At 59.1% G+C, this 12,221-nt stretch overlaps 1 protein-coding gene across 1 annotated transcript; it reads right to left on the bottom strand.

The window, feature by feature from the left end:
* Positions 1–3,703: 3,703 nt before the first annotated feature.
* LOC133262326 (uncharacterized) lies at positions 3,704–11,948 on the bottom strand. The gene is made up of 15 exons (XM_061441378.1): positions 11,511–11,948; positions 11,186–11,311; positions 10,838–10,917; positions 10,306–10,426; positions 9,907–9,987; positions 9,053–9,157; positions 8,489–8,666; positions 8,024–8,130; positions 7,455–7,604; positions 7,096–7,250; positions 6,568–6,715; positions 6,035–6,166; positions 5,556–5,729; positions 5,126–5,281; positions 3,704–4,854 (listed from the first exon to the last, which is right to left on the bottom strand). The coding sequence occupies exons 1-15, from the start codon at positions 11,742–11,744 to the stop codon at positions 4,126–4,128; spliced, it is 2,676 nt and encodes an 891-aa protein (XP_061297362.1). The 5' UTR covers positions 11,745–11,948; the 3' UTR covers positions 3,704–4,125.
* Between the last annotated feature and the right edge of the window lie 273 nt (positions 11,949–12,221).

Genomic DNA, 12,221 nt, shown 5'->3' with positions numbered 1-12,221 from the left:
GCGCTGGTCACAGAAGGCACCACGGTAGCCCACCACTCAGACCGTGAGGGACAGGGTATTCCTGTGAGGGGCACAAGGCCTGTTCTCCCCTGGTCACTTGAGTCCCCCCGGGGTGCCCTGAGCCCCACGTTTCGCTCATGTCGCATGGAATCTTGTTATGGCAAGATAACTGGCGTGTGTCATGATGTTCACAGCCAGACTAGTCAAGGGGTCTCAAAAAGACCATGAGTAGAACTGCACGCACACGTTAAACTGAACGAGAAAAACTTCTAAAGCAGATTTTTTCACTTGCTTTTTCTGTTTTTCAGGTACAAAAAAGCAATGATTAGGCTGCATTTTTAGGAAGAAAATAACTACCAAAAGCTTCAACTAGATTTTGAAAATATTCTGTTTCTCTGGATGATAACCAGCAAGTTTTCTGCAGCAATGAGCTCTGCCATTTAGACTCGAGGAAAAATGTTGCTTGATACTAAGCTTTTCTGGAGTAGCGGGTGTCAATTCAATGTGATTTTTGAAAGCATAAGGAGTCTTTTCTGAAAGTGTTTTATGAGCCTGTCCTCCCAACATGGTATCCCCTCATCGCTGGTACCCTGACAATTTTTATCAGGCGGATGTTTCTTTTGGAAAAATCCAAATTTTTTAGAATAATGTTATGTTTCAGAGAGTATGTTCTGGCATCTGCTGAGCCCTGGGGAGGAACAGCTTAATACTGGTTGATAGGCGAGTTTTGATGGGATCCTGTGATTTCAGATTTCCTGAAGCAGTGACCCTAAGTGCCTCAAAAAGCAGCAAGCAGGGATTTCTGCTTGTACCTATCTCTTCTGGAAAGCCCCAGTTATAATCATCGCTGCTCTGCCACAAAGCTGCTTGATCTGTGGGAAATCACTAAGCCTGTGTGTGCCGCTAGGACCTGTCAGCCCATTGGAGATTATTCTTCCCTGCTTCACAGAGCTGCGTATTAAAGTCTAGGAGATATGTAGACGTCGAAACAGTATCCAAGGAAAACCAATTGAATGACTGGGTCAACTGCTGAGGTGGGGGTCAACTGCTGATTTGGGGTCAATTGCTGAGGTGAGTAGCTGGATAGAGGACGCCTTCAACACCTGAGCGGGGGGAAGCTCAGCGTCCAGGAGCCTCAACTCAGAGCGGCACCAGCCACCGAGGGAGCCTCACGTCCTCGACAGGACTTGCCCAGGAGCCGGCAGCTCAGCTGACGCGAGCAGGGACTCACAGGGGGCGGTGCCCGGAGGAGCGGCACCAGCCCTGGCTGGGTAAAAACCTGCCCCGGGGATCGCGGCGACCAGGGCGGGTGGAGGCAGTTAGCGCGGGCAGGCGGGCGGGATGGGGAACGCTCGCCTCATGACCAGGGCCTGGTCTGGGAGCTGGGCTCTGGGTGCCCCGGCGATGGCCAGCGTAGGCACCCAGACAGAGCCGATGAGAGGGGAGGCTGCAGTGCAGAGGTCGGAGTGTAGAGAGTGCCTGCGCTGGGCTTGTGAGGGGAGGGTGCACAATGGGCAGGGCTGCACTCGGTGCTCCCTGGTGCAGGTCCTCCTGCAGCAGGGGCTGAGGTGCGGGATGCTGTCAATAGACTGCGAGATGTCAGGGAAGCTGAGAGGAAGCAGGACTGCTTGCTGCAGGCCCAAACTGTGCAGGGGCCTCAAGCGTCCCCTATAGTTCACGGAGGAAAGAAGGAGGCCGTTAACCCAGGAAGCTGGGGAACAGCACCAACAAAAAAAAGGAGGAAGAAGACAAAACCAAGGGGCTTCCTCGTAAATCTGTTGTCCCCACCCAGAACCGCTTTGCTGTCCTGCGGGGGGCTGATGAGGAAACACTTGCATCAGAAACAGCCGGCTGGGGTACTGCTAAAGAAGATCACTACTGGTGCTGCCGGGAAAAAGCAGCGGGTCATAGTAGTAGGGGACTCTGAAAGGCACAGAGGCACCCATCTGTCAGCCTGACCCATTCTCAAGGGAGGTGTGTTGCCTACCAGGGGCACGGATCAGAGATGTTGCAGAGAGGCTACCTGCTCTTGTAAGTCTCACTGACTATTACCCACTTCTAGTGATCTATGTGGGTGCTAGTGATACAGATAGCAGTAGCCTGGAGAACATAAAGAAGGACTACAGAGCCCTAGGAGAGGTGGTTAGGGGCTCTGGAGCGCAGACAGTCTTCTCATCAATTCTTCAGGATACAGGGGAGGACCCCAAAAAGGCTAGGAGGATTGGCCAGGTTAATAAATGGTTAGAAGGGTGGTACCATAGTCAGGGGTTTGGGTATCTTGGACACGGGACCCAAGTAAGTAGGCCAGGTCTAGTGGGGTCTGGTGGAGCTGGTCTGATAAAGAAGGGAAGAACAGTTTTGGTAGGAGGCTTGCCAGACTGGTCAAGGATGCATTAAACTAGATGTGTTGGGGGAGGGGGGCATCATTCCATCCCAACACACCCAGTCAGTTGCCAGCACCTATAATAAATGCTTGGAGCAATGTAGAGATACTCCAGCTGCTCCAGCCAATGAGCCGGCTTCATTTGGAGCTTGGCTCAGGTGCCTCTATACAAACGCCCGTAGCATGGGGAACAAACAAGAGGAATTAGAGATGTGTGCACGTCTACGGGGGTCGCAGAAACGTGGTGGGATGGCTCCTATAACTGGAGTGTTGGAATGGAAGGTTGGGCAGAGAAGAGATTCAGAGCAGCCCTGTAGAGAAGGACGTGGGGGCATTGATCAATGAGAAACTTAAGATGAGCAGGCAGTGTGCACTCGCAGCGCAGAAAGCCAACCGTATCCCGGGTTGCATCAAAAGGAGCGTGACCAGCAGGTCGAAGGAGGTGATCCTGCCCCTCTCCTCTGCCCTTGTGAGACCTCACCTGGAGTATTGTATGCAGTTCTGATGTCCTCAACATAAAAAGGAACATCTCCAGGGAAGGCACATTCCTCAGTGGATCAGGGACTCACGGCAGACAGTGGCATACAGTGGAGTTTTCTCGAGGCGGGGAAACCCAGGCAAGCATCGAGACCTGCTGGGAACCGGGTGGGACCACCCTAAGCTCCTGCAAAAGGCAGCGCTGGGAACACAGAGAACATGGCATAGAAGGGTGTGCGGGGAGGACAGGCACCTCTTGGAAGGAGAGACATTCCAAGGCCGCCTGCACAGGTCCGAGCACACATGCCACGTAGCCCTGAAGGAAGAAAGGCGGGCACTTATCAGAGAGCAAATGCTGCAGCTCCAGCAGGGGTGACCTACACCATCTGTGTTGGTGGTGGCCAATGCCTTCGCTCAGATGGAGTGGCTGAAGGGGGTGCCTGCAGTGGAGGGGGTTGTGAGGCACTGGAACAGGATGCTCAGAGAAACTGTGGAGGTGTGGCCCTGACTTTTGTGCACTCTGGCGGCGGTGCTCCCAAAGACCGTGGCCGGGCCGACGAGGGCGGCCGGGGCGCAAAGGCTGCCCGGCAGCTCCTGACAGGCCTTTCCGCGCCGCGTGTGAAGAACACAATGGCCTTGGAATTGTGGTTAGAACTTTAATCCGAAAGACCCATTTTCTTAAGCAGGGCTTAACTGCTGCCTGGCTTTTCAGAGGCAGCAGCACAGCGCCTGCAGGATCCATCTCCGTCTTGGCCGCGCGTGTAAACAGGTGAGGATGTGTATTGTCTGAGATGCCAGGGAGGAGACTTGGGATTCCTCGTGGCTTCTCAGAGCATGGAGGGCTGCAAGAGAAGGAAAGAGAGCAGAGCTGAAACCCACCAATCTGCAGAGACCAGCAGGCATCCCTTCCAGACCATGCCAGCCCCAGCCATCCCTTTCCCTGGTCAGGAGGCGCAGGCGGGGCAAACGGATCACCTGGAAGCTGCTGCTCAGGAATGCAACAAATGCCCCCGAGATGTTCCCTGGAGCAGGACAGGGCATGGCAGCACGCTGCCCAGGCTCTGTCCCCTGCCCCACCAGCCCCAGCACACACAGCACTGTCCCTGCTTACCTTCGCAAACCTCCAGGAGCGTGTCCGCGCGGCTCTCCTTCAGGCACCGAGCGGCCATCCCTGTGCAGAGAGCTCCATCAGACCTGCTGCTGCCCAGCACGCTGCCGGCAGCACGGCCCCGCCTCTGCCGGTTTGGCTGCACCCCTTCCTCCCCTCAGCAGGGTGACCCCAGGGAAGGACAGGACGCAGGGGGAGGTGGCACTGAGCAAGGTGCCACTGAGCCCCGCTGTGAGGGCAGGGGTTGGAGAGGGAAGCACAAGAGCCCCTGGCTGCACAGGCCTTGCACGGGGCAGTCGATGCTCTGGCAGCCACAGGGCTGCTCCTCGCTGCCAGTGCAGCAGATGGGACTGGGGCCAGGCTGCCAAAAGAGGGACTCCAGGGGCCGCGGCTTACCAATGAACCTCACAGCTGCCAGTCGCACGCTGACCTGAGCGTGCTGCAGGTAAAGCAGGCTCTGACGCACATATTCTTCTGCTCTGCTCTGCTCCTGCTCCAGCTGGAAAGAGCACAATGGCCCAGGGCTGACACAGACCTTCCCCAGTTGCCTGGGCCGTTCCCTCCTACCAGCACCCCACACCTCCCCTTGTTCCTCAGGCCATGTGTGTCTCCCAGCCAGGAGCCCTGTGGGGCTGAGGTTCAGAGACAGCTGCAGGCAGAGCAGGGTCTGGAGCTCCTGAGAGCCCCCTGTGCCACTGCCAGGGCCCAGATGTGCCTCCTGCAACATCCTGAGGGTGGGGAGGTGAGAGGAGCACCCCGTGTCCAGCCTGGGACTTGTCCTCACCAAGCGCTGCACAGTTTGCCATCTCTCCAGTGTCTGCACGTGGTGACTGAGCCATTCCCATTTGAGCACCTTCGCAGCTGCACAGATGGCTTCCTGAGAGGCCTGCAGAGGGGGACAAGGATTGGGGATTGTGGACAGGGCCTGAGACCCAAAGGCCTGGCCCTCAGCACTTGCAGGGACAGCTGGGAAGCCCCTGCGGACTCCGCTCTTCAGGCCTTGGTGGTCACGGACTGCTGCTGAGCCCTGCTGGACCACGTAGGGCAGGTGTGGGAAATGTCTGTGTCAGCTGCTCCTGCCCTCACTGATGCCCAGGCCACCCCTGCGGGCTCAGCACACCCTGCCCCGCACCACGGCTTAGGTTTGGAATCCGTACCTTGGCCACGCTCTCGATCTCGTCACTCATGTGCAACATGAGTGGGACCAGGCTCCTCCGCACCTTCTTCTGCATCTGCCGCTTGTCCTTCCAATCCGCCATCTGTATTGCATCTTTGAAGAGGCAGATGGAGAGCTCTTGCGTCTGGCTGCACTCCTGGTAGGGAGGAGGACAGGAGGGCTTCAGTAACAGCTGCTCCCTGAGCCAGGGCGTCAGCGTGGCTGAGGGGAGGGGCCTCAGGTCTCCCAGAGCCATCAGCCTGTCGGGGAGAAGCTGGGCTGGGCTGCAGAGACCAGAAGCCATCCCCACGAGAGCGCGGGCAGAAGGAGAGGCTTAGCCCTGGGCAAGCGCTGCCGCCAGGCTGTGCTGCCGGGCAGTTGCTCTTGCAAAGGGCCCGTCGGTGGGACTCAGGTTTCCACAGCAGCCTTACATCATCAAAGAGTTGAAGGAGCTTCTCGGCCAGCTCCAGAGCGATGGAGCTGGCCTTCTTCTTCAAATGACCTATTACGTTTCTGAACGTGAGCAGGGCCTTCATCTTGTTGTCGCTGTGGGCGCTCTGCAGGGCCTCCATCAAGTCTGGCAGCATGACCAGTATTTTCCTTGCCTGTAAGAAGCACAGAATTTCTTTCTTGTGAAGTGGTGAAAGACCACCCAGGCCAAAATGCTCTGGCCATTAAGCACCAGCCTCCTGTCCGGCTGCATGGGCGGTGGCACAGGAATTCCTGCAGCAGCCTCCTGGCAGGCCTTGCCTGTGGGCGCACTGAGGGGATGGGGGCACGTGAGGGGACTTTGAGGGCATCTAGAGCCGTCACCCCAGGTCCCGACTCCCAGCCCAGGTCAAGCCACCGCGTTCCCCACTGCCCAGCACCAGGTGGCCAGCACGGCTTCACTTGACTATGCCCTGCTCACCGAGTCAGGTGACTGTGACAGTGTGACGAGGCCTTGGAGCACCAGGGAGAGCAGCCTTGGAGGCATCAGCAGCTTCCGGATTTCGTACACCCCAGCAAACATTTTTGGTGTCACATGGCTGGAGGCGAGCAGCTGAAACAAAGATGGCAGTGAGAGATGGACCAAGCCTGCAGGGCTCCCTGCACAGTACGGCCCCTGGGTCCCACTGGCAGCTCAGGGCAAGGGCACAGGGGACGGAGAGCCCATCCTGGGGGACACTCAGCGCTTGTGGGACACACCACACGCTTGTCTGTGCTAGCTCCGCCTGTGCAAGCAGAGCACTACCTGGGCAGACAGGGGCTTTGCGCACCCGCACCCAGTCAGCGTGGCCCTGCGTGGCTGGGGCAGGGGAACCTGGTGCTGGACTGGCCCTAAGGGGCTGTGTCCTCCTCTGGGACCGTATGGGGCAGATGGCAGGGGTGAGGGCCGTGCCCATTTTCCTGGAGAGGCAGGCACGGCCCTGAGCATGAGCAAGGAGTGGGCTGGTTACTCACAGCCAAGAGCTGGATGCAGGCCTCCGCTTTGTAGGTGCTGAATCTCCATGGCACACTCAGGTAGTGGAACCTGATGCTCAGCTCCCTCAGGCTGTTCTCCAAGATGAGGCGCTGGGAGAGCAGCACTTCCCACATGGCCATAGCAACACTGCAGACGCAGAGCACTCTGTCGGCAGGGCCACCTCAGCCACCACACGGTGCCTGGGCCAGTCCTGCAGCAGCCAGGCTGTCCTGCAGCAGCCAGGCTGTCCTGCAGCCCTGGCCCTTCCCGACCCCTTGCTTGGAGTGCCTGGACAGGCAGGAGGGGGCTGAGATAGTGTTCCCCATGGGGTAGGGAGGAACCTCGTGCCGGGACTCGGATCTAACTTGGCCAGCTTTGGCTACTGCAGGCCTGGCCGACCCAGCAGGGGTGGAGAGAGTGGGGGGGTGCAGGGCCCTGCTCCTCAGGGGTGCCCTGTAGTTTTCTGTGGGCCTCCAGCCCCTTCTCCCTGCATAGAACAAACCCACAAGGGCTGTGGGGGTCAGTACCTGTCACATTCTGGAGAGAGATGCACGAGTCGCAGGATCACATCCCCTGGCCACTGCTCTGCCATCATTAGAAGCAGCATGTCCAGGGTGTGCCAGACTGACAGTGTGTTGATGTGCTCCAGGTTGTTATAGATGCAGCTAACGATGACTGGCACCTGGAGGGCACACGAGTGAGGGTGGTGCTGCCACCAGACTGCAGCCGTTTCCTCAGCTGCCACTGAAATGGCCGCCCCTCCCATCCTACTCTGCTGGTGTGAAATGGCTTCAAGGTGCCTGAGGCACCTGGGTGAGGCAAGGCCGATGTAGGGAGGAACAGTGCCTGAAAGGGCTCAAGGGCAGGGCAGCCACAGGCTGCTTACCTCCGTCAGCCAGGAGGCAGGTTCTGTCATGGCCACATCCACAATGCTGATCAGTTCCTCCTTGTCGCATGTGCATGAGTCTCTCATGGCCTCGATGGCCTTGACAAGGATGACCGTCTTATCAGGGGGGTGGAGGTCTTCCCCAAATGCCTGCGGGAGGAAGGAAGGCAGGGAAGGCGTCTCACACCGAGTGCCCTGATAGTGCTGCTCAGCTGAGCAGCGAGAGCAGCTCTGGCGAGAGTACCCACAGGAAAGCTGGCAGCAGGGGCTGCAGTCGCTGCGGGGTGGAGGATGAGAAGAGAGGGGCCTAGGGTGAGGGAGGAGGGCTGGGGCCGTGGGCACGGTGTGCTGATCCTACAGAGAAGCGGGGCTTCCTGGTGGCCAGGAGAGCTGGAGCTGCTGCTGGGACACCGGAGTGCAGCCCTCTGGAGTCCCTGCTCCAGAGCAGCAGCAGCCCTCTCACCAGGGACAGTGAGACCATGGCAAGCCTGCTCGTTCTGGACCCCTTTGCTCACACCAGTCTCCTGCTGATGCCCTGGACAAGGCCCAGCAAGGGAGAAGCTCATTACCTTTACAATGCTCCTGGTGCTGCACACGGAAAGCCAGGAGGGTTTCCCAGCTTTCCTTTCGCCTCCACACTGGGGATGCTTTAGATCATCCTCTGGTGATGTCACACCTAAACAAGAGGGGATCACAGGAGGGTCATTAGGACACAGTATTGCTTACCATCAATGACGGCTTTGGCTATGGGGACCACGGAACAGCTGGGTACTGAGAGGTCCTGAGAAGAGTGGGAAGCAGAGCAGCACAGTACTGGACTTGTGGTGAGCATTCAGCTTCTGCAGCAAAACAATAGCTGGGGTGCTGTGGGAGAGCAGTTGTGAGGGGCAAAGGAGGTGAGGGAAGAGGGCAGGCTTTCCTGGACAGCCTCCAGCAAGCACAAAAAGAATCCACTGCAGTGCTCAGGGAAACAAGCAGGACTACGAGGAGATGTCTGTGTGTGGAGGGATGCAGCCCAACACAGCTTCTCTTACATTTTTGCTGCTGGATGCATCTGCAGAGGTAATGAAGAGTATCCAAAGCCTCATACTGGATCTCCCAGATCTTGCTAGTCCAGCAAACAATGAGATGTCCCAGCAGCTGTCCCAGGAGGCGGTCATGGATAGCGTCGCCGTGGGAAGAGCTGTTGTCATCTGTAAGCAAGCTCCAGACCTGGGCAAGGGAGGCAGGATGGGTAGAAGGGCTGAGAGGCAGCAGCTGCGACAAAAGCCCTGAACCCGAGAGTCTGCCCCGGGGAAGGATCCTGGCACGTCAGAGCTCTGCAGGGCCCTCCCAGAGCAGCGAGCTGGGCAGCAGGGCAGGGAGAGCTGCCAGGCCTGGCCTCCCGCCATGCTCCTTGGGCAGTGCTGTCCTTCACAGGACTGGCTTCTGGAAGAAAGGGTGCTGGGGAGGAAAGACTGGGGGAAAAAGAAAGGAGCCGAGACCCTCGCCCAGGGCAGAGCTGTGCTGAATGCCTCAGGCATCTCGAGCTGCAGGCTGCTGCCCACGGTGGGCAGGGAATGGGAGACAGCCTGGCTGGAGGGTGCCTGCCTCCTTACCTGCACCGAGGAAGAGCTGTCCATCAAATCGACCAGCTTCCCAATCCTGACCACAGCCCTTTCACATGCAGCTGCATTCTTAGTGTCGGTGAAAGGCAGCAGCATCTGGAAGGAGAGAAAGTGCTGCTGTGCCCTGGGAACTGGTGCCTTTGCCAGCAGCAGCAGCAGCACTTCTCAAGTCCCGACTGGACCCATGCAGTTTTTGTGGCCCTGAAGGGAGGCAGAGGCCACCCCAGGGTAGAGTCTGCTTCTTTCTGCGCCCTCCCCGAAAGCACAGGCCTGTGTCCCCTCTCCATGAAGGCTGGGCTTTTGGGCAGCACCCTGCCAGGGGGCGGTGGGTCTGCAATGGGGGAATGGGCATACTGCTCTCTGGGAAGCCAGGAGTGCGGAGCGTCAGGGCTGGGCTCCCTGTGCAGGACAGGCAGGTTCCAGTGGGTCTCTGCCCCAGTCAGACCTGGGCAGAAAAGCAGGAGGGACTGCGAGGCAGGGGAAGAAGGACAGCAGCCGCAGCCACTGCTGCGGTGCCTGAGGAGAGGGGTCAATGCTCCCCACTCCTTTGGTGCGAGGAAAGCTCTGGGGATGGAGCTGGCCCAAAAGTGCCATGGGCCAGGTTTTGCCATGGCACAGAAGGAGGCCGCAGGGGAGAAATGACGTTGACTGCAGCCAGGGGACACGCTGCTCCTGGAAGAGCACGGTGGGCCGTGTCTGGGTCCCCCAAGGGAGCTGAGCACCCTCTGTGCGGTGTGCTGTGTGCATGGTGCTGGGGAGGACACCGTCCACTCCAGAGTGGACACTCCTGTCCCTCCAGAGTGAGGAACAGCCTCTGCGAACCCCGCTCTCTGCCAGTGCCGCACCTGCAAGATAATCCTCAGGTCCTTGCAGCCAGGGGAGCTGAGCACCAAGCTCTTAAGCAGGATGTCCATGGCATCCAGGGTCTGCAAGGAGGAAAATGGTTGTGTCAGTCTTTCTGCAGTCCCTCTCTCCCTGGGAATGGATCTAACTCCCCACGCTAGGGGAGGACACCCCTGCCACCTCTGGTTGGCCAAGGGAGGCCTTGGGGCAGACAAGCTGCGGCGGGCAGAGGAGCCAGTCCAGAGGCACTGGACATGGTGAGGCCCAGGGGAAGGAGATGAAGGGACGAGGGTGGGAAAGCAAAGCTGACACCCTGCCGTGCCTTGGATCTCTGGCTGTGTCTCAGCACGTGGCAGCCAGGGAGCAGCTCTGAGTGCTCCTGACAGCACAACAGCACTTACCTTAAAGTAGAGGAAATTGTCTAGGCCCTGCATGTCTGTTTTAGGAGGAAGCAAGAAGACACTCCTGAAACAGGCCTCTAAAAGGCTTTTCTTCTTGCCCCCCAGTGCCATCTCCACTTTGCTGAAAAGAGAGAGAGAGGGACCTGTGAGACGCGGGTGCTGGGAGCGCTGCCTCCATGCCTTGGCCAGGTGGACACAGACCTCTGGAGCAGAGGCCCCCAAGCGGGATGGAGCCCTGGTGTGTGGGCAGCATTGCCAGGAGGCACCTCCTCCCTCCTTGGCATGGCCCAGGCCGAAGGACAGTCCTGGCAGGAAAGTCTCCCGCCTCCCACTTTGGAAGCAGCTGAGACGTGGAGGGGCCCTGCAGGATCCCTCTGCTTTCCCCTCCATCTCTCCGCAAGCCGCGAGCAGGGCAAAGAGCAGGCCCTCTGAGGGCACCACTGGACTCTGCCGGGATGGGAGATGCCCATGGGCAGGCCCAGGGCCACGGACTGTGCAGAGGTGTCAGCCAAACCAGGGGTTGGGCACATACCTCATATGGGCGAGGGCAAGCATGGCTTGCTGCCGCACGGCCGTGTGCAGGTGGTCCACGGGCTCCTCTTCCACCAGCGCCTGCAGAACACAACCGGGATGGGACCTGGTGGCCGCAGGCACCAGGCGGCAGGGCTGGTGGAGACCCTCTGTCCCCAGCCCAGCACCGGCCCCCAGCACGGCCCTGCTGCAGGGCTGCTCAGCGACACCCGCATCCCCTCAGGCAGCTCAGTGTCTGTCCGCGCACGCTGGTCCCTGCCCTCCCCCTGCATGGGCCCCGTGTGTCCTCACAGTGTGCCGGCGCCTGGCAACTTGCCCCCTTCCCCAGAGCAGCCGGGGGTCCCCTCACCTCGATGTTCTTTGCCACCTGAAATCGGTGGTAGAACTCCTTCAGTTTCTGTGTGAAGCCCTCATCTCTGGCATCCTTGCTCAGGGTGGAGACGGTCTGCAGGAACCGAATCTTCTGAGCCTCCTCCTGGGCAGCCGGGGAGCAGAGACACAAACGGGCAGTGTGAGAAGGGGCCAGCAGGACTGGAGCACTGGGGCTGCAGTGCTGTGCAGGAGCCCGGGGGTGCAGCCGCGCCCAGCCAGCAGCCCCCAGCAGCCCTGGCAGCAGAGCCGGTGGCCCCGTCAGGAAACGCAGGCACTGCTACCCTGGAAATGGCTGTAATTACCTTCACTGAGCTCTCCAGAAAAGTCTGGATGAACTGCATGGATGCAGCGTGTCCCTCCGCCATCCTCATCAGACAAGGCAAAGGTGTAGCGCGGGGAACGAAGAATGTTCCAAGAAGTGTCTCGGCACCGCAGGGCTGCTGGGGCAGCGGGGAACAACGTGGGCTGCGCTCAGGGGTCTGCGCCAGCCTTGCGCTCCCGCTCTGTCCCGTCACTGTCCTGCCGGACACTGGCATGAGCGGTATGACCCGTTGCCTTTTATACGGTGGCCTGGGGGGTCACCTAGGGCACGTCACAAAGGGCACCATGGTGGGTCAGAAAGGGAACGTCACTGAGGGCACCATGGTAGGTCATAAAGGGCACGTCACTAAGGGCACCATGGTGGGTCAGAGAGGGCGTGTCACTAAGGGCAGCATGGTGGGTCACGACGAGAACGTCGCTAAGGGCAACATGGTGGGTCACGAAGGGCACGTCACAAAGCGCTGGTCACAGAAGGCACCACGGTAGCCCACCACTCAGACCGTGAGGGACAGGGTATTCCTGTGAGGGGCACAAGGCCTGTTCTCCCCTGGTCACTTGAGTCCCCCCGGGGTGCCCTGAGCCCCACGTTTCGCTCATGTCGCATGGAATCTTGTTATGGCAAGATAACTGGCGTGTGTCATGATGTTCACAGCCAGACTAGTCAAGGGGTCTCAAAAAGACCATGAGTAGAA

Source organism: Pezoporus flaviventris, unplaced genomic scaffold (assembly GCF_033815535.1).
Source record: "Pezoporus flaviventris isolate CSIRO_AGI_PZ_B2104156 unplaced genomic scaffold, CSIRO_AGI_Pfla_v1 ptg000002l, whole genome shotgun sequence".
In the NCBI taxonomy this organism is placed as follows: domain Eukaryota; kingdom Metazoa; phylum Chordata; class Aves; order Psittaciformes; family Psittacidae; genus Pezoporus; species Pezoporus flaviventris.
Note: the sequence above shows the minus strand (reverse complement) of the source record. Positions and strands in the feature narration are given on the sequence as shown.